Genomic DNA, 25875 nt, shown 5'->3' on the forward strand with positions numbered 1-25875 from the left:
TGTGTTGTAGCTATACAGTACCACGTTAGCTAGCTAGCTAGCCACAGTAGCTAGCCAGGGCTACAGTTTGCATCCATGCCATACTTGTGACATATAGTTCTTTCAGGTTTAGCTCATGTCAGCTGCAATGTACCTGGACTCATTTGTAATAACTGGCTCTCTGAAGTTTATTTTGCTGCCACCAAGGTGAACCACGCGTATTTCTGCGTGCGCCACCATCTTTTCGAATTTCAACTATGAACCTTCGCCTCTGACCCAACAACACATGGCATGCTTCTGTCCTTGTTCATTCAAAACTGGTTCGAAGTCGCCCTCAAGCGTTCTTCTCAAATTACTGCATTTGATTTGTTATTTTTATTGCTTTAAATTATTTAACCTTGTTTTATTTAGCCAAGTCAGATAATAACACATTCTTATTTACAATGTTATGTATTGCTCATCATTGTTGTCGGCTGTTGTTTACTTATTTATTCGTTGTCTCATCACATTATTATACAAAAAAAACAGAAACGTAGCTAATACACCAGTATTTATTGTTTCGAGTGGTCTTTTTAGTGGTATGGGGATCCAGTATTGCGTCGCTGATCGCATTGATTGACAGATTATCCCTGAAGTTGTTTTATGACGTAAAAGTTCATTCACATTATGACGTTGGCTGAGTTACCGTATAAAATGCGATAGCTTATCTCTTTGGTAATCACTTGGTAAAGTTTTACCTGATGGGAACATAGACTCCAGCCATAGACTTTAACCATGGAGGATAATAAGGTAAGCCTACGAATTGCTAACAGAGAAGCCCTATGCAAGTGGTGCAGGAACCGCTGTACCGTCTTTAAAAAAATGCTGCGGCGGGAACCACAGGGTATACAGGACATATCGATAGGGGTGCGTAAGTAGTGGCAGCTGGGTGGCGGTGTGGGCTAACGTTAATGTGCCGCTAATATTATAATTTGTAATATTGTAAAAAAAAAAGTATGCATTATAATAACCTATGGGACTTGTTATACATAAAATATGATCCTTGCAAAGATAACAGCCGTAGGCGAGTTTTTACCTGAATTATAATAACAATAGGTGACTCCATAACGTTTCTAGCTCCAACAGTGCAGTAATATCTAACAATACACACAATCTAAAGTAAAGGAATGGAATTAATAATATATACATATTTGGATGAGCAATGTCAGAGAAGCATAGACTAAGATACAGTAGAATGGGAAGGATACAGTAAATACATATGAGATGAGTAATGCATAACATGTAATGAAACAGGCAGGGAGCAGGTCTCAAACCCTCAACCTTCTAGCCCGAAGTCCAGCGTGCTATCGACTGTGCCCCAAAAGAATGCTCAAGTGGCAGAGTCGATATCTGCGCTTATAAACCCAGGGTCGTTACAATATGTAAACAACATGAATAGTGTTCCATTGTTAAAGTGGCCAGTGATTTCAAGTCTCTGTATATAGGGCAGCAGCCTCTAAGGCGCCTGTGATGGCAATTTAACAGTCTGATGGCCATGAGACAGAAGCTGTTTTTCCGTCTCTCTTCTGGATGATAGCGGGGTGAACAGGCAGTGTGCTCGGGTGGTTGTTGCCCTTGATGATCTGTTTGGCTTTCCTGTGACATCGGGTGCTGTAGGTGTCCTGGAGTGCAGGTAGCTTGCCCCCGGTGATGCGTTGGCTGGGCTGATTTACTAGGCTGTCCTCACAACCCTCTGTTGTGCCATGCAATCGTGGGCAATGCTTTTACCATACCAAGCAGTGATGCAGCCAGTCAAGATGCTCCTAATTGTACAGCTGTAAAACTTTTTGAGGATTTGAGGACCCATGCCTAGGGCTGTGGCGGTCATGACATTTTGTCAGCTGGTGATTGTCAAGCAAATAACTGCTGGTCTCACAGTAACTGACCGTTAATTAACACAAACACATTTAGTATCTCCTTGCTTCCACTCATAGCCTACAAACCACTGATGCAGACCTTTGGAACATCTACATATTAAAACATCTAATAAATCCATGTAACATAGCCTACACCATCACAATAAATCCAGTCTAAAATGTAGTCTATTTCAGAAGAACAGAATAACATACTCTGACTTGTCCTTATGTTAGACCCTGATCTGGCTATGCCATATGGCTACACTAGTTAATTTAGCAGACAAGATTTGGTTATAATTCCATGGCATTAATTTATAGTATTTTATAGTATCAACATAGCTGAATAAAATTAAATGTTTTCTCCAAATGATTTGAGGGAGTGAGCACATGTGGCTATTCTGTGTTTAGCAGTTAACAAAGAAATAGGTACTCCTTTATGCTTAATTTAGAGTTATTTATGTGGTTGTGATACAAACGTTGGGCAATCCATTTTGATTTTAAATACATTCTAAGGCTGTATGATGTGACTGAAATGATGATTTGAAAAAAGTCACATGAAAGGCATGAGCTCTGCTTTATTTTTTTTTGCTCAGGCTGCATACTATTATTCACAATTTGACAAGCACTTGATAATACCTCAAATCACCCAGCGACATCCCCTTTGTGTGACCATAATGCCCCTAAAAAAATCCATGCTTTTTGCAGCCAGTGTCCATTGTGTCCTTGAGCTGAATATAATAATTATAATTCCCTTCTCCACCCGAGCCACTGCCTGTTCACCCCGCTATCATCCAGAAGAGAGACGGAAAGCACCTCTCACTCACATGGCTCTCTCAGATAGCTCAATTCTCATTAGCCAATGCCCATCAAGTGATCGGGTCTTTCTCACAGGCTACAAGTGAAGACAGACACATTGGAGACTCAATTGTGTGCATCCTTATCCAATTCCAAGGCGCGTATTGAAGATATTGGAAGAACTGTCCACATTTACTTTTCATCAGCTAACAAAATGAGTAGGCTTAATGAACAACAAAAGCACTAGCCTATGTCGATCTACTATCCCCATAGTACAAAAATGGACGTATTCTGTGTAAGATATAAATATTCCAAACATAGTCTGGGACAGCTGTGGGATGCGATAGATCCCAAAATGAATACAACCGTTAGCAAAAACAAATTTACCATGGCTAAGGGCTGTATCCAGGCACTTTGCGTTTTGGCTTGCTTCAGAACAGCCCTTAGCCGTGGTAAAATGGCCATATAGCACACCCCCTCGTGCCTTATTGCGTAATTATAAACCAGGCAGTTTTGGTCCTGGATGCTTATTGGCTGAAACAGCATTTCAGCCATGTGTATATATGACAATATACCACGGGTATGATGCAAAAATACTTTTTACTGTTCTATTTATGTTGGTAACCAGTTTGTATTAGCAATATGGCACCTCAGTGTTTGTGGTATATGGCCAATATCCTACGGCTAAGGGCTGTATCCAAGCAGTATTGCCTAAGAACAACGCTTAGCCATAGTATATTGGCCATTATAAACTGGGTGGTTCGAGCCCCGAATGCTGATTGGCTGAAAGCTGTGGTATATCAGAGTGTATACCACAGATATGACAAAACATTTATTTTTACTCTTCTAATTAAGTTGGTAAGCAGTTTATAATAAATCTGCGTTTGTGTCATGTATAAGAACAGATCTTAGCTGTGGTATATTGGCCATATCCATGAGCATTTAAAGAATGGTCTAATTTGTTCCAATCAGAGTTTAAATGAAGATGATCCACATGATCCTCAAAGTTTGGAAGGTCAAGTCCAGGAAATGAAGAATGATATCCTGGGTTTAAACTATCCAGAAGATAGTGAAGTGAAGGATCCCCTGCCTCAGATCGAGCTGAAGGCTGTGACAAGGAGAAAAGTTAAGGTGAGAGAATAGATTGAGGAGAGAAAGGGAAATCTAGGGTCTTACTTGTCCACACTCTAAACCTGTCCAATATGCCATACAACATGTTGTTGTGAGGTTGGAGGGTAAATTGTCCTTACAACCAACTTCCATCTCTTAATATTCAATCACCATATGTTTACTGTAGTTCTTCTCAAAGGCCTGTATAGCCACGGCAACATACAGTATGTCATTGACTGTATTGTCTTTTTAGACCAAGAGGAGGACCAGTGCCAACAGGTCCACAGTTGAACAGAGCACTGATACTGATGCAGTTGAGAAAGATTTTGTTGATAATCAGAATGATGAAGATGAGGTGAAGAAGGATCCCCTGCCTCAGATGGAGCAGGATGCCGTAAAGAGAAATAAAGTCAAGGTAAGGGAATAGATTGAGCAGACATGTGGATATTTGTGATATCTTTCATGTCTACAACCTGCCCCTACTGCATGTTGTTCTGAGGAAGGTAAATTGCCCATACAATACCCTTTTATCTCCAAATAGTAAATCTAGGGCTGACCCCATTTGGTTGACTGGTCTATTGTTTGTTCGATAGGCTGTTGGTTGACTGGGATTTCTTAAGTCGAGCAGTCGCAAAAATCTTTTTTACTTCATGGTGCACATGGACACCTGTCTGATTCGCACCTGTCTCAGTTGACTAATCCATTGCTGAGGCCACAGGGATGGCACAGTCCATCACGCTAAGACGTGATACTGAAATTGTATATGGTTATATTATGTAAAAAATAATGGTGCAACCCTGATAAATCAAAAATGATTTTATAACGAATGCGCTTTTTCCCACCACTGTCAGTGGTTCTGAAACATAATCTTCAGTGCGCCATAGAATTGGCGCCCTTCCCTATGTTGCTATGTGCATAATACAGTAGCAAAGTTAACCAGCATATTGGGATTGAGAACAATGCTGCATAGGCAGCAGCAGCAGCAGAGATGGGGAAACAGCCCTTGCCTTAGCCTAATTTTCTTAAGACAATTGAGGAGAGAGGAACACCCAACTTAATTAGGTCTATAATCAATAGCCTAATTGTTAAATGTGCCTAGCTTTGTAAATCATCCATATGTATATTACCAGTCACAAGTGTTTTTCTTTATTTGTACTATTTTTAACATTGTAGAAAAGTAGTGAAGACATCAGAACTATGAAATAACACATATGGAGTCATGTAGGTATCAACAAAGTGTTAAACAAATCAAAATCAATTTTATATTTATATTTGAGATTCTTCAAAGCTGCCATCAAGGCAAAGGATGGCTACTTTGAAGAATCTCAAATATAAAACATATTTTGATTTGTTTAACACTTTTTTTGGTACCTACATGATTCCATATGTGTTATTTCATAGTTTTGATGTCTTCACTACTAATCTACAATGTAGAAAATAGTAAAAATAAAGAAAGACCCTTGAATGAGTAGGTGTGTCCAAACTTTTGACTGGTACTGTATACATATATACAGAAAGGAGACAGATATAGCTTCTGTTGCCTGTTTGAGTATTTGTTTAATAGCCTACTGATTCTGTGAGCACCAAGCCTCATGCACCGGCAAAATGTTGAATTAAGCAATTTCACAGATTCGGCTGTTTTTAATCTTTGCTATGCTGTAATAAAGGCTTTACAATTTTTTGTTGTTAGAACAGACTAGTATTGCTTAGAATTTATTTAGTGTTGTTTACACTGTTCCAAATGGTCAGAAAAAACAATATTGTAATCTAAAAGCAACTGGTTGGCACACAATACTCACACAAAGCTTGCTCCTATACCCTCATTTTTCTTGATCTCCAGTAGTTTCCACAACTAAGTCAAATATCTTCCACAGATCTGACTTCCCCTTTCCCTCCTAAGCAACCAGTAAACATTCGCCCGTTTGGCATTTATTTTTCACATCCTCCGCATCCATTTTGCTGTCGATATTACTGTGTTCGGAGTTTGTTATAACCAATTTATTGATTTGATTATGATAGGCTATAGGTGAGGCCCTATTTGTCACATGCATGCGATGCTTACATGTTTCACATAAAGAGAGCAAGGCTGAGGAAATAGGTCATGTTTTTTGTAAACAAGTTAGTGATTTCGGTAACAGAAATTTTCAGTCAGAAACGAGGAAGAAACTAAATGGCTGAAATGATGTTGCATCTTCGGCATGGACAGCACAATAAACACTTGCTGTTATGTGGTGCTTTTTCACTGCAGTATGGAGGAGAGTGAGAAAATGTGCGCCTGTCACACAGGCACTCGCTGTCATTTATTTTAATACAGTGTCATCATCGGGCTCTTTCTTTAGTCATTTGTGTGTCTTAATTATTTAATCAAACAGTGTGCTTAAAGCATCAGACAAGCTCAGTGCCTATGTAGGTGATTGTATTCAAACACATAGGGTGTGTCTGATATGGAAAAATACATTTTAACATTAGAACAGGATGACTCTCGGTCGACAATTTTGTTTTTGTCGGGGACAGCCCTACAATCAGTCTTACCCTTGCTCTACTCAAAGGGCTGTATTGGAATGGCTTCATACAGTATCTGCGTGTATATCATTGACTGTATTGTCTTTTTTAGACCAAGAGGACCAAGAGAAACAAAGCGGAGCAGATCACTGATACAGATGCAGGTCATAAATTGAACTCAAATTTCACTGAATGTAATCCTTTTGCATGTGAATGTGATTTAGTATGGACATCTATTGAGCAGAGGACTAATAACAGAGTGCACATAGCATCCTTCCTTGGGTACTTAACTTCACAAAGTACACAAAGTTGGCTAATACATACTTGCCTCACAAGGTTACATGTTTTCTGACTTCTTTACCTTGGTGAATGCTGCTTTGGACACAGGTCCCTCTACATCTGTGGAATTCTCTGGGATGGCAGTTCAGGGGACATCTCACCAGGGACAATCTAATGAAAAGATCCTAAGTGAATGTGTCTCCAGGGCCTGTCAGACCAGGGCTCTTGACCTCCCGCCAATCAATCCTGATGCCTTCAACCCGATTATCATCCGGTTTCTAGAAAAACTTACTGAGGAGTATGTCCAAACTTCTATTGTAGTATTTGAATGCAATGTCATCTGGAGGATTTTATAAATTGTATGTGTGTTGGTGTGCTTTTTGGGACTAAAAACATCTAATTATCTCCTATAGGCAATGGAGGCAGTTAAGCATTGGCAGGATGGACCCTGTAAGTCGCTTAACCTTGACAATTATTCATAGATATATTAATAGATCTTTCAAGAAAATTAGATACAAGCCTTTTATCTATCTACAGTATCATCCACATTATCACAAACAGTTACATTCAAAGAGCGTTTTAGTAGCCTACTGCTTTTCATGCTTTCAAATGTATGCCACTTTCACGATTCTCATGAACATATGTGAGATTGTTTGTATCTCTTTGAGGAGCTTTGTTTCAGAGCCCGGCTATGAGTTATCTACCTACACTGTTTCGGTCCTACAGGTGATGAGGGCATTGCTTGCGGAGATGTGCCTGGAGATTGTGCGGTTTGTATCTGAGGCCATCCTGGAGGTCATCATCCCTGCAATTTTCCGTTTTGTACGGATATACAGCCATGTGTCTCCAGTATTCGTCAAGTCTCTGACAGAATCAGAGAGATCTTCAAGCACAAACCTGAAGGTTCGCAAGAGAGGCAGCAGCAAATCCTCAAGGTCTCGCACGGCCAAATCAAGCTCCTCTCGTAATGGGTATGTTCAGTCATTCCTAAAGAAACCGGTTTCACCTAACTACACATAACCCATTTTGTGAAAATATGTTTTGTTATCTGTATACCAGTTTACTCTTAATGACCAGTTTAACTGATTACTGAATTATGCATTAATGTGACTACAGTGTCTACAATGGAATATGAAATGCTGTATTGTTTGCTTTGTATTCTCAAAGGTCTCAGACAGTGTTGCCAAATACTCAGGGAGATGGTGAGTCTATATCATCTGAGCCACTCAGTGACTTTTTTGGGATCACTGAGGACAGTCTCCTCACTAGTGTCCAGGATTCCTTCAAAGAGTCGCTGAACAATGTCCTCTGTATCCAAAGAGAGGGCCAGGTAGACACTCAAAGTCTATCCCGGGTTATTGTTGGAGAAGTGTCAAAGAAGGTCAATTCCATAATCTCTGTGGCCATCCAAACTCCCATCTCTGGGCGAATATCCCCTGTCTTTTTTGCCAGTGGTGGTGTCTCCAGCACCAAGGTGGTTGAGGAGATGGTGTCTGGCGTTTCCAACATACTTCAGATGTACATTAATGGGAAGAGTGTTGAGCAGAGTGTTGTTCTCAGAGAGGATGGTGTTGAGGTGGATATGACACATTTAACAGGACAGGTCATGACAGCCCTCAGTGGCACTGTTTTGAACTTCAGCAATAAGGAGGAAAATGATCCCAACAAGAGGGAACTGCTTTGTGTTGTTGCTGACCATATGAAGATGTTTGAATCTTGTAAAAGTTCTGAGGAGATGCTAAAACAAGGAGAGAGCAACCTTAATATCAAAGGTGCCAAATCTAGTCTTTGTCTGTCAACACAAAGTATGGACAGACTACTCACTGAGGAGTTTCAGACCAAGGCCACTGAATCGATCCGGGAGATTGTTAAAAGATTCAGGGGTTGTACATCATGTTGTTCTGGCACTACATCATCTAGTCCAACTCCTAGGATAGGTGAGATTGGAGACCTTATGATCGACCCTGAGGCCTCTGAGTTGGTAAGTACCTTTGTTTCAGACATGGACAATCTTACCCAGTCTATCAGGTCATCCCGCTCTCCTGCACAGAGTGAGCAGATCCTTCTTGAAAACCATCAGAGTAAGATCTGGTCTTACACTGTTGGTTGTTACTACGACATGAAAAATACGCTGAAGAGGCTTCTTACCTGTCCAGAAAAAGGGGATCTCTCAAGTACATTTGTGGAGAGCACAAGAGATTCTTTCACAATGGTTCCAACTTTGTACCTGGACTTCGATCATTCCAGTAACGGTGAGGCTGACACATCGGAGTCCTTTTCTTGTAAACCACTTTTAATAACCCCCTCATCCATGAATGAACAAAAAGGACAAAGTGAGACCCCAAAACCTTTCTTGGCTCTCAAAAAGTATTTGCAAGACCAAGTCCTCCTTGACACCACAAAAGAGATTGCCAGCCAGGTTCTAGTCTTGTATAAGACTGAGGTGATGGAGAAGTTCTCATCTTCTGTTGGAGAGTGTGATTCTGAAGAGTCTCTGGAGGCCAATCTATTTGTGGATGGCATCATGTCTGACTTGAATGATTTCACCAGTTCTTGTTCCGCCTCACCATCTGAGTTGTTAGACAGTGAACAATGTCTCTCCGATGTGAAGGTCATCGATGGTGTTACACCAATACATGACGAGACTCTCAAACAGGCTCCCAGTGAAAGTTTAGATTCTCAGGTGACTTGTAATAGTGATTCTCTTGAAATCCAAGCGGACCTTCAAACCTGTACCAATGAGGTCATTAGTCAGATCCTCACTGTGTATCACTCTGAGGAATCCATGGAGGAAAGCCTCTCTAGCCTAAAAGGAGATACAGAAGACCTGTCCAAGCTTTTGGATGCCGTTGTTTCTCAGATTGACGTCCTTGCCGCCTCCAAATCATATTTATCTGTTGATGACTATGCTGTCAATACACAGGACAATATGCATGGTGAGATCAACAATGATGAAGAGGAAGCATCCACTAGAAGTCTTAAATCCACAGCCTTTGACAAACTATGTACTGAGGAGTTTCAAACTAAAGCCTCACATATGGCTGGTGGGATCCTTCGATCAGGGTTGATTGGCATTGTAAATACCAGCCTTAATGGTAGAAGTGCAGACATTTGTGCAGAGTCCAGTAATGATGATGATGATAGAGATGTCAAAATCCTTCAGAAGAGTGGAACTCCATCTTTATTCACCTCTTCTCTGCACACCATTTCTGCAGCGTCCAACATCGTCATAAGCATCACTAAAGACCTTAATAGCTTCACCCAGATGACTAAAATGTCTGCTGCTTCAGTGTCTGACCAGTTGGAGAGATCCCTGTCAGCTTCAACCCTTCCTGGCAGTGTTCACAACGGGGCCAATGTGAAAGGAAATATAATTTGGCCAGGCACTGTTAACCTGTTCAACAATGTGTTCACCAAGGTCAAGGACTTTTTGCCCAGCAACAACCGGTCCTCCTAGACAATGTGGTTGAGGCCCCCAAACATGCCGAATCCATATGCAGAACAGCTACTTCTACACAAATGACGGACAGTGAACATGAGGGCAGCCAGACCAACATGGTGAATTATTCCAAAGCCTTAATTAGTCAGACTCTGATGACAATCCAGAGGAGAGTGTCTATGTCAGAGAGGATGAGCACCTCAGAGAAAGGTTTCTTGACTCGTTCCATAGTGGGCTCCATGTTGGAGGATGTTGACATGGTGAGAACTGATGGACACGAGATACACCGGCCATCCTCCTCAAAGTCCTCCCTGTCCATCACCTCTGCCATGACCAGAGGGTCCCAGAGTGATTTTACAAATTCTCTTCCAGGGACTCCAGTCTCCAATGAGTGGCCTGTTGAAAGCTATTGTCCTATCATTAGGAGTTCGGTCATTGATATGAGTGACTCCTCAACTCATTCACAAGGGTCAACAAATTACACAAGGCTAACCATCTCTGCCATAGTTGACACTGTTATGGAGGTAATTCCAAGAGAAGATACGGAACACATCCACTGCAGATGATGTCACTTCTTTTACAAGAAGACTTGCGAGACTAAGCTGCAGGGACGGTCTTCAGAACTTCTCACATGAGCTCACTGACAAAGTTTATGAGCTCATAAAAAGTTACAACACCCCTCAGGCTCTTTTTGTGCCAGCTGGCAAGAGCGTGTCTGACTCTATTCTTTTGAAGCTGAAGACAGAATTGAATGCTTCTGAAGAATCCAGGGAGTTTCCATCTGACCTTGTGTACTCCTTTGCTGAGGAGTCAATAAAACGTCTGCTACAGCAGATTAACTTCTGGCTTCCTCCACCATCACAAGGATCCGGTTTCTGCCAAACTATCATCTCTGATGGTTCTCTGCAGGACACAAGTCGGCTTATCCCGAGCTCTTCTGCCATCTCCATTAGTTCCCCACAGGTTTACTGTGACACAAAGAGCCTTTTCACCAATATAATGGTCAATCAGGTCATGGATACCTGTTCTGTGGCCTCAAATTCATCAGTAAAATTATCAGAGTTGATGAACATAATCAATGGGTTGTCCCCAACTGATGCTGGAACACTTGACCCTGACAGACCGGCTCTCATGACCACTAGCCGTCAGTCTAGTGCCAAATCATTGCCTAGACCCTCTATGTCTGGCAGCAGCACACACAACGGTGGAACTGTGGATATTCAAGTTTTAGGAGAGGTGGAATCCAAGATGGATAACAAAGATCTGGAGATGTCTAGTGTCTCTGTGCATCCATCAACTCCATCAGCCATGGACTCCGATACACATGCCTCATTTGACTCCACTAGCAATGACTACACCTCTTTGGTACTTTTACTGATTATTAGATTGCTGTCAATGATCACCCCTATCACATTACTGGAATCCTCTGATATTGGTGAAACATCAAGAGTTCTCACAAAGAGGATTCTGTCTGAGTTCTGTGGCACCTCAGGCCTTGAACCAACTCAAGCCTACCCCAGAATCTGAAAATCAAAAAGATTTTCAAGGCTGTCTACAAGGGGCTTCTTCAAGAATTTGGGTCAGAGAAGATGCTCCAGGTTGCAATGAAGTCAAGGGATTATGCATTTGACGATGCCCTGGTCAAATCATTAACTAGGGAACTGCTAACTAAATGCAATGAGGCTAGCTCTTCACCTCACTCCATGACCCAGTTGTCATCACACAATGCACTTGGCAGTGACGAGGTAGGTAATTCTGGGCTTCCAACAACTGGTACAAAGGAAAAGAAGAGAGGAAGATTCAACGCTCTCTGTGGATTCAACCCAAAGGTACATATGTCAATCAAATACATAAAAATAATGATATTCATTACATACAGTATGATGGTAAACACTGATACCTTTTGTGTGCAATTTCTGTACAAATGACTGTTTGTTTTCCAGTGTACACAGAAGGTCAACAAGAGGAACCACTGCACTCCAACACCTTCCCAGAACCAGACCCCTGCTATCAGTGAAACAGGTAAGTCAATACACTCAAATGTGTACTGAACAAAAATATAAACACAACTTGCAACAATTTCAAAGATTTGATTGAGTTACAGTTCATATAAGGAAATCAGTCAATTGAAATACGTTCATTAGGCCCTTATCTATGGATTTCACATGACTGGGAATACAGATATGCATCTATTCGTCACAGATACCTAGGGGCGTGGATCAGAAAACCAGTCAGTATCTAGTGTGATCACCATTTGATCACCAGCGTGACACTTCTCCTTCGCATAGAGTTGATCAGGATGTTGATTGTGGCCCATGGAATGTCCCTACTCCTCTTCAATAGCTGTGCAAAGTTGTTGAATATAGGTGGGAACTGGAACACGCTGTTGTTCACGTCAATCCAGAGCATCACAAACATGCTAAATGGGTGACATGTCTGGTGATTATGCAGGCCTTTCGACATGCGGCCATGCATTATCATGCTGAAACATGAGGTGATGGCGGCGGATGAATGGCACGACAATGGGCCTAAGGATCTCGTGACGGTATCTCTGTGCATTCAAATTGCCATTGATAAAATGCAATTGTGTTCATTGTCCGTAGCTTATGCCTGCCCACACCATAACCCTACAGCCAACACAACGCTGTGGTTGTGAGGCCGGTTGGACATACTGCCAAATTCTCTAAAACAACATTGAAGTAAAGAAATAAACATTAAATTATCTGGCCACAGGTCTGGTGGACATTCCTGCAGTCAGCATGCCAAATGCACGCTCCCTCAAAACTAGTCAACCAGCGTTTTCCCTTGCTCCCATATTTCTCAGTTTCTGAGACATCTGTGGCATTGTGTTGTGTGACAAAACTGCACATTTTAGCGTGGCCTTTTATTGTCTCCCGCACGAGTTGCACCTTTGTAATGATCATGCTTTTTAACCCACAAGAGTCTAAGCCCTGTCTAGGCCGAGGGGTTTGTATCGGCCTTACTGCTGTTAGCCCATACAAACGCATTGAATAACAGATTCACTACATGGAACTGAAGTGTCTGTCCTAAATCTGAGAGATATAAGAAAGTTGACGAATATATATATATATACAGTCTCAATATATATATGCAGTCTCAATCCGCCTATTTAACGCAGAAGCCCCCAGGGCTTAGACTATATATATATATATATATATATATATATATATATTTTTTTTTGCATGTTTTTATCCCCTTCTTTTTGGCACTAAACAGTCCTGGGGGGGCCTATGTAACACTTCTGCGTTAAATAGGCGGATTGAGACTGCTAGGCTACCTGCTGCCCTACATTTGTAAATTATGTAGAATATTACAATTTAAATAATAATAATGCAATACTAATTATTCACACTAACTAGGGTCAGTTAACATTTTCTTTATGTTTACATTTTTTTTCTTCCAGCAATTGTCAATGATCAAGAATCCTGCCTTACAGAGAGTGTATGCTCCACCAAGAAGAAACCAAGGAAGCGTTCGCTCATTTCTAGGATGTTTTCAGCTATAGGCAAAGCCTTGTCCAGTCCCTTTACTTCCTGCTATAAAAGGAAGAGCACCTAAACTATATTTCAAAATATATATTTGAAATAAACATAATTGCATTAATTCTTCATGTTGAGTGTTTTTCATTATATATTATTGGATGATATAAAGTGTAGTATTAGCAATAGTAGAAGTTGTATATTTGACTATATTACTTTTAAGATACATTTAAAAAAAATAAGAATAGTGTTCAGTTGAAGTCTGATGTTTACATACACCTTAGCCAAATACATTTAAACTCAGTTTTTCACAATTCCTGCCATTTAATCCTTGTAAAAATTCTGTGTCTTAGGTCAGTTAGGATCACCACATTATTTTAAGAATGTGAAATGTCAGCTTTTATTTCTTTCATCACGTTCCCAGTGGGTCAGAAGTTTACATACACTCAATTATTATTTGGTAGCATTGCCTTTAAATTGTTTAACTTGGGTCAAACATTTCGAGTGGCCTTCCACAAGCTTCCCACAATAAGTTGACTGAATTTTGGCCCATTCCTCCTGACAGAGCTGGTGTAACTGAGTCAGGTTTGTAGACCTCCTTGCTTGCACACGCTTTTTCAGTTCTGCCCACACATTTTCTATAGGATTGAGGTCAGGGCTTTGTGATGGCCACTCCAATACCTTGACTTTGTTGTCCTTAAGTCATTTTGCCACAACTTTGGAAGTATGCTTGGGGATATTGTCCATTTGGAATACCCACTTGCGACCAAGCTTTAACCTCCTGACTGATGTCTTGAGCTGTTGCTTCAATATATATACACTGCTAAAAAAACACAATGTAACTCCAAGTTAATCACACTTCTGTGAAATCAAACTGTCCACTTAGGAAGCAACACCGATTGATAATAAATTTCACATGCTGTTGTGTAAATGGAAGATAACAGGTGAAAATTATAGGCAAATTACAAGACATCCCCAATAAAGGAGTGGTTCTGCAGGTGGTGACCACAGACCACTTCTCAGTTCCTATGCTTCCTGGCTGATGTTTTGGTCACTTTTGAATGCTGGCGGTGCTTTCACTCTAGTGGTAGCATGAGACGGAGTCTACAACCCACACAATTGGCCCAGGTAGTGCAGCTCATCCAGGATGGCACATCAATGCGAGCTGTGGCAAGAAGGTTTGCTGTGTCTGTCAGCGTAGTGTCCAGAGCATGGAGGCGCTACCAGGAGACAGACCAGTACATCAGAAGACGTGGAGGAGGCCAACAACACAGCAGCAGGAACGCTACCTCCGCCTTTGTGCAAGGAGGAGCACTGCCAGAGCCCTGCAAAATGACCTCCAGTAGGCCACAAATGTGCATGCGTCTGCTCAAACGGTCAGAAACAGACTCCATGAGGGTGGTATGAGGGCCCGACGTCCACAGGTGGGGGTTGTGCTTACAGCCCAACACCGTGCAGGACGTTTGGCATTTGCAAGAGAACACAAAGATTGGCAAATTCGCCACTGGCGCCCTGTGCTCTTCACAGATGAAAGCAGGTTCGCACTGAGCACATGTGACAGACGTGACAGAGTCTGGAGACGCTGTGGAGAACGTTCTGCTGCCTGCAACATCCTCCAGCATGACCGGTATGGTGGTGGTTCAGTCATGGTGTGGGGTGGCATTTCTTTGGGGTGCCGCACAGCCCTCCATGTGCTCGCCAGAGGTAGCCTGACTGCCATTAGGTACCGAGATGAGATCATCAGACCCCTTGTGAGACCATATGCTGGTGCGGTTGGACCTGGGTTCCTCCTAATGCAAGACAATGCTAGACCTCATGTGGCTGGAGTGTGTCAGCAATTTCAATTCCAATTCTTCATCTGGGACATCATGTCTCGCTCCATCTACCAACGCCACGTTGCACCACAGACTGTCCAGGAGTTGGCAGATGCTTTAGTCCAGGTCTGGGAGGAGAACCCTCAGGAGACCATCCGCCACCTCATCAGGAGCATGCCCAGGCATTGTAGGGAGGTCATACAGGCACGTGGAGGCCACAGACACTACCAAACCTCATTTTGACTTGTTTTAAGGACATTACATCAAAGTTGATCAGCCTGTAGTGTGGTTTTCCACTTTAATTTTGAGTGTGACTCCAAATCCAGACCTCCATGGGTTGATACATTTGATTTCCATTGATAATTTTTGTGTGATTTTGTTGTCAGCACATTCAACTATGTAAAGAAAAAAGTATTAATTAAGAATATTTCATTCATTCAGATCTAGGATGTGTTATTTTAGTGTTCCCTTTATTTTTTTGAGCAGTGTATATTCAATCGATCACTGCCCGCACCTGCTCGCCCGTCCAGCATCACTCCTCTGGACGGCTCTGACAACTACCAATACCTGGGTGTCTGGTTAGACTGTAAACTCTCCTTCCAGACTCACATTAAGCATCTCCAATCCAAAAGTAAATTTAGAATCGGCTTCCTATATCGCAACAAAGCATCCTTCACTCATGTAAAGCCCCGTCTTATCTCAGCTCACTGGTCACCATAGCAGCACCCACTCGTAGCACGCACTCCAGCAGGTATATCTCACTGGTCACCCCCAAAGCCAATTCCAGTTCTCTGCTGCCCATGACTTGGAATGAATTGCAAAAATCTCTGAAGCTGGAGACTCATATCTCCCTCACTATCTTTAAGCACCAGCTGTCAGAGCAGCTTACAGATCACTGCACCTGTACATAGCCCATCTGTAAATAGCTCATCTACCTACCTCATCCCCATACTGGTATTTATTTATTTTGCTCCTTTGCGCCCCAGTATCTCTACCTGCATATTCATCTTCTGCTGATCTACCCTTCCAGTGTTTAATTGCTATATTGTAATTACTTCGCCACCATGGCCTATTTATTTCCTTAACTCACCTCATTTGCACTCACTGTATATAGACTTTTTGTTTTCTTTTGTTCTACTGTATTATTGACTGTATGTTTTGTTTATTCCATGTGTAACTCTGTGTTGTTGTATGTGTCGAATTGCTACGCTTTATCTTGGCCAGGTCGCAGTTGCAAATGAGAACTTGTTCTCAACTAGCCTACCTGGTTAAAATAAAGGTGAAATAAATCAAATTAAAATAAAACATATCCACATCATTTTCTAATTTCCTCATGATGCCATCTATTTCGTGAAGTGAACCAGTCCCTCCTGCAGCAAAGCACCCCCACAACATGATGCTGCCACCCCCGTGCTTCACGGTTGGGATGGTGTTCTTCGACTTGCAAGCCATTACGGCCAAACAACTCTATTTTTGTTTCATCAGACCAGAGGATATTTCTCCAAAAAGTATGATCTTTGTCCCCATGTGCAGTTGCAAACCGTAGTCTGTCTTTTTTATGGCGGTTTTGGAGCAGTGGCTTCTTCCTTGCTGAGCGGCCTTTCAGGTTATGTCGATATAGGACTCGTTTAACTGTGGATATAGATACTTTTGTACCTGTTTCCTCCAGCATCTTCACAAGGTCCTTTGCTGTTGTTCTGGGATTGATTTTCACTTTTCGCACCAAAGTACGTTCATCTCTAGGAGACAGAACGTGTCTCCTTCCTGAGCAGTATGACGGCTGTGTGGTCCAATGGTGTTTATACTTGTGTACTGTTGTTTGTACAACTGAACATGGTATTTTGAGCCTTCCTCCCCTCACCAACCTCCTGTAGCAAGGCATTACCAGTGGTCAATATTTCAATGGGGGAAAAGGGTGTGGCACAACAAAATATGAAAAGTATGCTATGCAGTGAATATTGTGTATAATAGCTTAGACTGGAATTGAATTCAACACCATTTGTACCGTTTTCAACTACTCAATCTTTCCTCAACATACATACATTTCTAACAGCTTGTTAGTTACCTTCTGTGGGGCGGCTGTAGTAGCGTGTGAAGGCGCTCTCTTTGGGGATGTAGAGGTAGAGCAGAGGGTTCTCAGGGATGTTCTCGGCAGCCATCACCTTGTAGTTGCGGAGGATGTCAGGAAAAGAGATGGCGGCCAGCTCCTTCTTAGTGTAGGGCTCCACCGCGTGGAAATGGCCATCTATACAGTGGGGCAAAAAAGTATTTAGTCAGCCACCAATTGTGGAAGTTCTCCCACTTAAAAAGATGAGAGAGGCCTTTAATTTTCATCACAGGTACACTTCTACTCCAACCTAAGTGTATGTAAACTTCCGACTTCAACTGTACATAAATGCACACACACACAATGTGATATGAGAATGTGTTCTCAGTCAGTTTACCTGGTCAAATAATACAAACAGAAACACATATACCTGATACAGATGTACAGACACATACTCATAATGTGTAAAAACAATTAAAATACATATATTTTTGTCTGTCCATAGGTATGTACACGGAGTAAATATACCACATATTAGGAACACCTTCCTAATATTGAGTTACATCCCCCCCACACACAGCCTCAATTCGTCGGGGCATGGACTCTAATAGGTGTCGAAAGTGTTCCACAAGGATGCTGGCCCATGTTGACTCCAATGCTTCCCACAGTTGTGTCAAGTTGGCTGGATATCCTTCGGGTGGTGGACCATTCTTGATACACACGGGAAACTGTTGAGCATGAAAATCCCAGCAGTGTTGCAGTTCTTGACTCAATCCGATGCACCTGGCACCTACTACTATACCCCATTCAAAGGCACTTAAATATTTTGTCTTGCCCATTCACCCTCTGAATGGCACACATACACAATCCACGTCCCAATTGTCTCAATGCTTAAAATCCTTCTTTAACCCATCTCCTCCCCTTCATCTACAGCTACAAAGCTACAAAAACACATGCACACAAAAAGACACACACACCATTATTGGAGCCCTCCACCCAGGTGAAGGTAATGGCTCCCTCTCGGCTGCTCTCACTGAAGCGCAGCAGGAAAGTTCCAGGCTCCTTGTCCTTCAGCAGGGCCTTCTCTCTCTCCTTACTAACAAAGCCAATGATACACCTATAGACCATAGATATGTAGTTGATTATAGCACAATAAAGTAACTTTTCAAAAATGTAATGTAGACTTAGTCTTCAGAAAGGTACACTGAAGTAATGTGAGTTGGAGAGATGTTTTACCCATCATTCCACAGACACAGCAGGTGTCTCTTGATCAGGTCCAGTATTCCCTCGATCCACAGCCAGAAGGGAAAGCTCTTCTCATTCACACTCTGCTCAGGCAAAGACACACTCAATACACAGCCCATAGTAAACACACAGGGGTTGGCTAAAACACTGAACTTCCAGAGAGATGCTCACCTTGCAGAACTTGGTCCAGGGGATGAGTCCATTAGGGTTTCCGGCTGCTTCTCCACCTGTCACAGGAGTTTGGTATTATTATTGGTTCACTTTAATGGAACAACCTTAGCTGACACCGTTATGAGCAACACATGACAGAGGTCATAAGCTTTTTATGCACCTTTGGATACGGTGAATAGATTTTAAGCAACATTTGCATTGTTAGCCTTTATCTGGGATTAGTTGGCCAAATGAGTTGGTCACCTTGACTCTCTTGCCAGATATCTGTGTTGAGAAAAACTAATAGCCACCTCACACACTGGATGTATGGCCACCATTTATAGCCAACTAGCGCACCTTAATATCACAGATGGGTTTGCTGTGGCTGTGTCGTTTCACAAAACCACGCCAAGTCACAATAAGACTCACCCAGGAGCTTGTCTCCCAGCATGCTCAGCTGCTCGTCGTTGAGGCCTCGCTTGGTTATGGAGGAGAACTGCCAGCTCAGCACGTTTGACAACTGGCTCCAGGTGGCCTGAGGAGGGCTCAGGAAGAACGACAGATTCTGAGGAGGAAGAGAGAGAGGGATGGAGATGATAAGCTGATAGTTTGGAAGAGGGGTGTTAGTGCTGGGGTGGAACAAAAGCCTGCACACCACCTGGCTCTTCAGGACCAGGAGTTCGACCCCCTAGATTAAACCTGTCCAGTCTGGATCACATGACATATGTAAGGAGGCAGTTAAGAGAACAAAAGTTACTGTAGTTCTCAGAGGGTAAAATCTTAGTAAGTAGATAGATAGATAGATAGATAGATAGATAGATAGATAGATAGATAGATAGATAGATAGATAGATAGATAGATACTGTAGCTATGAGGATTTAGTCTTGAATGAGAAGGGTAAGTGAGAGGGGTTGTACCTTGGACTCACAGGTCAGCATGTTGTACCACATGACAGAGGCCCAGGCACTGGGCAGCTGGCTAATCTTGGAGATGACCACAATGGGCAGGGACATTGTCTGGATACACGCACGCACACACACTCCTCCGTCACTATGAGAGGACCCTGAATTGACACACAGATGTACATAATTAAAAAAATATATATGTATAACTATGACATTGCATAGTAATAGTTTTATACATCACAATCACCCTCACACTTGAGATGCTTTGTTTAAAAATAACATTTTTAAATGATTCTCAAGACTTGAAAATAACGATTCTGTTCCAGAAAACTAGAGATCACTTTCGTTCCAGGTTCTTTTTCCGTTCCTCAGAAAATTCGGAACTTATTCGGTTTATGGGTTTTGTACCCTGAACCGGTTCCAACCCCAGCTGGAAACTTTTGAAGTTTACCAGTAAATTGCCAGAATTTGGTAACTTTCAAGGTTTTATTTTCTAAGATGACATTTATTTGTCATGTTTAAAAAATATATATGATTTTTTTTGTCGGGTGGCTCTCTGGAATGGTTTTAGCCATTTAGCAATTTTAGGAAGCTGGCTTTCACTAGCCCAGATAGGTTCCCAATCTCCAAACCTCATTGCTAGCTACCAAGAAGCCATTTCAGGCAATCAATCAAGTTCGAGTAACTAGCTTGTCTAACTATCTTAGCTGGCATGCCTGCTGGCAAGGTTGGTCGACTTTAGAAAAGCAAGCCATAACTAGATGAATAGAAGCATATTGTTTATTAAAAATAATAACCATCAGTCAGGAGGATACAGACAGCTCAAGAGTTATGCTTAGATATGCAGAAAACGTTTTACATAGAATTAAGCATATTGATTATGACTCGGGAAAAAGCTGTTTAAGGGGTTTGAAAAATTATCTAACTTACAGACAGGGGGCATAATTAGTGGTGCATGATGCCCATGTAAGTCAATATGTCATTGTTGTAAATGTTTTGGCGCCAAACTGGTGGCAGTTGTGAAAAAAGTAAATAACTGGGAAAGTTGCAGAGTTAATTGAAAATAATGAAAAATATGGGGGGGCGCCTATTGGAGAACCCTGATGTACAGTACAGTATATCATATGTACAATATACAGTATAACATCTGAATGTGCCAGTTCATACCAGGTGTCTGAATTCTGCTGCCAAGCTTCCATTGAACTCCTCCATGTTCATAACCTTAGTGTTGGTTCCCAAGATGTTGAATTTCCGGACCCTGGAAATGACGTAAAATCAGAGGAAATGTAATGACTACTAACTAGGCTTCTTCAGGTTTAAGTAGGATAACAGAGACCAAAACATTTCCTACCCTCTCACTGTGCTCTTCTCAGTGACGTTCCTAAAGAAATACAATACATCAGTGACTGAAGCTTTGACTCTTGCCATTGATAAAATATAACAATGTAACACAATTGATTAACTATAACATCAAGCAGTTCCCAAAGACATATGTGTACACATGTGTGTATGTATATGGCTATGGTACGTACTTCACATTCACTTACTTGTCAAACACAGCTTTGACTTTGAGCTGGTAGTTGAACTCCTGGAGCTTCACCAGGAGTCTGGGGATATTATCGGTTGCAAGAGCATTATGATACCAATGAAGTAAATCACAATGCAAGCCAAATGACAACCAGGAACTAAAGTGGATGGAAGTGTGTAGTGTTAAAGGTGTTGGTCTTAATTGAGGAGTTACAGCATGGATTGCTAAACAACCCTACTCTGGGTTTGCAGGCTTCTTCTAGCTACTAGTCAACAGAGTATTGCACATTGTGTTTGGAGTGTGTAGCACTGGCGCAATCACCTGATTTTGACAGTGAACTGCACCCCAGTCTTCAACACCATGGGTCTTTGAGGGTGAGTGGGCATACAGGGCTGTCTCTCCACCACGATAGAACTAAAAGACAGATGCCACAAAAACATCAAACATCCGGTAATGACACTCCACTAAAGCCTAGAGCAGGGATCATCAACTTCAGCTCAATTGTTTTCTTGAGTGGACAGTAATTACAAATCATTTGTACACTGCTAATTGACAGCAAGAAGCCCAAAGGGATATAATATTTGACCAAAAGTATAATGTGGAAGGACCACCAGAGGGCAGGCTGCTCCCACGGACAGTAGCCCAGCCCGGCATGTGAGTCAAGGTGGTCAGAGGCAATTAAGCACAGCTGATGGTACTAATGAGCTATTCTCTCTATTGTAGGGGAAAGAGGAGGGAACCGGCAGAGAGGGGGGAAAGAAAAGAGTGTTTGATTCTACAGAGGAGAGGACGTACCTTTTGAAAAGGTGAAGAATGGTCACCACCTGAAGGGAGCTCTCCACGGAAGGATCGTGAAGGCTGTGACACACCCGTGATTTATGTTAGAATTTAAAGATACTCACCTTGTGTTTCTTATTCTTGTGAAGAAGAAGATGTGTGTTTCCTTGGGATATCATCATTGATTGTGTTGGAGTGTTTGAGAAGGAAAAATGACCTCAATAGAGAACTTTGTACAATTAATAAAACCTGCTCCTGACTCATTTATTCCACTTTGTTTATTCCGCTTTACAGCAACCTCCAAGTACTTGGTCCGCTCATTGGTGGAGATTGCGGGCACTAGGAGGACGAGTGACACAAGGATAAGTGAGAAAAACTAAAATCTACCTGTAGACACAGGGTAACCATTCAAGAAGGATGGATAACACTCTACTACAACAGTTGATCACAGCCCAGCAGGCAACCATAGAACTCATGCAACAACAGCTGAGCCGGCGAGAAGAATCGAGAGTAAAGCCGAGAGCGGCTGCTCACACCATCTTACCTCGCCTCTCAAAGGAGGATGATATTGAGGCTTTCATCATGACGTTCGAAGGATGGTCACCTTGGAAGAGTGCCCCCCCACAGAATGAGTAAGTGCGTTAACTCCCCTTTTGACTGGGATAGCCCAGGAAGTCTACTATGACCTGGACTCCCGTGAAGCTGCTGACTATGGGCTACTAAAAAATTTGATTCTGTCCCGGTACCAGCTGACCGCCCGAGATAGAGCCATAAAGTTCCATCAATGGACCTATATGGCCGTCCAACGAAACAGTGGCTGGAGCCCGGGAAGGGAGTAGGACATGTCGTAGAGACGCTCATAGTGGACAAGATTTTGAGGAAATTACCCAGGGTCATTGCTGCCCGTCCCCACGCATCCCGGTCCGAGAGGGCAGGATCACCTCTGTTGGTTAGCAGAAATGGCCCCAGAGATTCCGGTTCGAATAGAAGGACGAGATGTGGTAGCCATTCTCGACTCAGGAAGTATGGTTACGTCAGTGGGGGAGCAGATGGTGACCTCCACAACACTGCTACCAGACGAAGTAGCCATGTCCTGTGTCCATGGAGGCACCCACTATTACCCCACTGTGAGTCTGTCCATTCTCAACCCGAAAGGAAGGTGTACAGTCAGGGCGGGGAAAGTACCCCAGCTGATTGTGCCATTATTGATCAGGAGAGACTGTCCTCTATATAAGGAGCTTCGGCAGATGACGTTACGCACTGGACAAAGGGGATCAGGTCTCTCTATCACACGCCAAGAGCCGGGCCACCGTAGGGGGGGCTGGAAAGCAAAGGGAAAAAAAAGACCAAGTCCGAGCCCGAGGTAGTAGCCCTTACAAGGAAACAAAGCCTCGGCCTCTGGAGCAACCTCCGTTGAAGACACCTGCGAAGGGTTATACACTACTGAGGAAGGAAGGAGCCACCAGAGGCTAAGGGCTATATTTGAAGCCCCATCAGAGGAGGGAACATGGAAGCGACTCTCCTCGGGCACCCCAGACGGGGATGGCGAACAACCTCCACACCCCTGTCGAGGTCGACCTGCCCCAAGAATTAAAGGGACAGTTCGGTACCTCTCAGCATAGAGCCCCAGACCTACGGGATGCCATGTGGACGGGAGGAATGTCGACGGTTCAGGTGAGCCCTCTCTTCCCTACTGTGCAATCAGGCGGGGCCTCTTGTATTGGGTTGTGCAACGAAGGGGTGAAAAACAGGAATTACTAATGGTGCCTAGACCATACAGGGATACTGTCCTACAATTAGCCCATTCCCACGTCCTAGGAGGACACCTGGCACGGGACAAAACGATCGACAGAATCATGCAGAGGTTCCATTGGAACCGTGTCACCTGAGATGTAGCCAGGTATTGTAGGACGTGTGATCAATGTCAGCGTACGGCCCCACAACCACACCTGTGTAATCCTTTGATTCCTCTCCCCATTATAGAGACTCCCTTCGAACGCATAGCTATGGACCTCGTGGGGCCTTCTTTTATTTTTATTTTTTTATTTCACCTTTATTTAACCAGGTAGGCTAGTTGAGAACAAGTTCTCATTTGCAACTGCGACCTGGCCAAGATAAAGCATAGCAGTGTGAACAGACAACACAGAGTTACACATGGAGTAAACAATTAACAAGTCAATAAAACAGTAGAAAAAAAGGGGAGTCTATATACAATGTGTGCAAAAGGCATGAGGAGGTAGGGGAAAAAATAAAAGTCTTCAACTTCAGCGATTTTTGCAATTCGTTCCAGTCACAGGCAGCAGAGTACTGGAACGAAAGGCGGCCGAATGAGGTGTTGGCTTTAGGGATGATCAGTGAGATACACCTGCTGGAGCGCGTGCTACGGATGGGTGTTGCCATCGTGACCAGTGAACTGAGATAAGGCGGAGCTTTACCTAGCATGGCCTTGTAGATGACCTGGAGCCAGTGGGTCTGGCGACGAATATGTAGCGAGGGCCAGCCGACTAGAGCATACAAGTCGCAGTGGTGGGTAGTATAAGGTGCTTTAGTGACAAAACGGATGGCACTGTGATAAACTGCATCCAGTTTGCTGAGTAGAGTGTTGGAAACGATTTTGTAGATGACATCGCCGAAGTCGAGGATCGGTAGGATAGTCAGTTTTACTAGGGTAAGCTTGGCAGCGTGAGTGAAGGAGGCTTTGTTGCGGAATAGAAAGCCGACTCTTGATTTGATTTTCGATTGGAGATGTTTGATATGGGTCTGGAAGGAGAGTTTGCAGTCTAGCCAGACACCTAGGTACTTATAGGTGTCCACATATTCAAGGTCGGAACCATCCAGTGTGGTGATGCAAGTCGGGCATGCGGGTGCAGGCAGCGATCGGTTGAAAAGCATGCATTTGGTTTTACTAGCGTTTAAGAGCAGTTGGAGGCCACGGAAGGAGTGTTGTATGGCATTGAAGCTCCTTTGGAGGTTAGATAGCACAGTGTCCAATGACGGGCCGAAAGTATATAGAATGGTGTCGTCTGCGTAAAGGTGGATCAGGGAATCGCCCGCAGCAAGACCAACATCATTGATATATACAGAGAAAAGAGTCGGCCCGAGAATTGAACCCTGTGGCACCCCCATAGAGACTGCCAGAGGACCGGACAGCATGCCCTCCGATTTGACACACTGAACTCTGTCTGCAAAGTAATTGGTGAACCAGGCAAGGCAGTCATCCGAAAAACCGAGTCTACTGAGTCTGCCGATAAGAATCTGGTGATTGACAGAGTCGAAAGGAAGGGACGGGTTAGAGGCAGATGCTTGGAATTTAGCGTGGTAGAAAGTGGCTTTAGCAGCAGAGACAGAGGAGGAAAATGTAGAGAGGAGGGAGTGAAAGGATGCCAGGTCCGCAGGGAGGCGAGTTTTCCTCCATTTCCGCTCGGCTGCCCGGAGCCCTGTTCTGTGAGCTCGCAATGAGTCATCGAGCCACGGAGCGGGAGGGGAGGACCGAGCCGGCCTGGAGGATAGGGGACATAGAGAGTCAAGGGATGCAGAGAGGGAGGAGAGGAGGGTTGAGGAGGCAGAATCAGGAGATAGGTGGGAGAAGGTTTGAGCGGAGGGAAGAGATGATAGGATGGAAGAGGAGAGAGTAGCGGGGGAGAGAGAGCGAAGGTTGGGACGGCGCGATACCATCCGAGTAGGGGCAGTGAAGGAGAATTATCACGCTGCATGAGGCAAATGGTCATCACACCAGATACTGACTGGTTTTCTGATCCACGCCCCTACCTTTTGTTAAGGTATCTGTGATGAACAGATGCATATCTGTATTCCCAGTCATGTGAAATCCATAGATAAGGGCCTAATGAACGTATTTCAGTACACATTTGAGTGTATTGACTTACCTGTTTCACTGATAGCAGGGGTCTGG

At 43.1% G+C, this 25875-nt stretch overlaps 2 protein-coding genes across 2 annotated transcripts; one reads left to right on the plus strand and one right to left on the minus strand.

Annotated features, from left to right (window-relative positions):
- Positions 1 to 532: 532 nt before the first annotated feature.
- On the plus strand, positions 533 to 10017 carry LOC124046469. Its single transcript, XM_046366910.1, has 8 exons — positions 533 to 768; positions 3642 to 3800; positions 4033 to 4194; positions 6394 to 6445; positions 6669 to 6858; positions 6974 to 7010; positions 7287 to 7531; positions 7728 to 10017. The coding sequence occupies exons 1-8, from the start codon at positions 754 to 756 to the stop codon at positions 10015 to 10017; spliced, it is 3150 nt and encodes a 1049-aa protein (XP_046222866.1). The 5' UTR covers positions 533 to 753.
- Positions 10018 to 17014: 6997 nt separating this feature from the next.
- On the minus strand, positions 17015 to 20917 carry LOC124041961 (signal transducer and activator of transcription 1-like). The gene is made up of 8 exons (XM_046360178.1): positions 20828 to 20917; positions 19673 to 19818; positions 19185 to 19320; positions 18777 to 18832; positions 18597 to 18688; positions 18338 to 18477; positions 17379 to 17558; positions 17015 to 17181 (listed from the first exon to the last, which is right to left on the minus strand). Exons 2-8 carry the CDS (start codon positions 19766 to 19768, stop codon positions 17171 to 17173), a joined length of 711 nt encoding a protein of 236 aa, XP_046216134.1. The 5' UTR covers positions 19769 to 19818; positions 20828 to 20917; the 3' UTR covers positions 17015 to 17170.
- Positions 20918 to 25875: the final 4958 nt, after the last annotated feature.

This window comes from Oncorhynchus gorbuscha, linkage group LG01 (genome assembly GCF_021184085.1).
Source record: "Oncorhynchus gorbuscha isolate QuinsamMale2020 ecotype Even-year linkage group LG01, OgorEven_v1.0, whole genome shotgun sequence".
Classification (NCBI taxonomy): domain Eukaryota; kingdom Metazoa; phylum Chordata; class Actinopteri; order Salmoniformes; family Salmonidae; genus Oncorhynchus; species Oncorhynchus gorbuscha.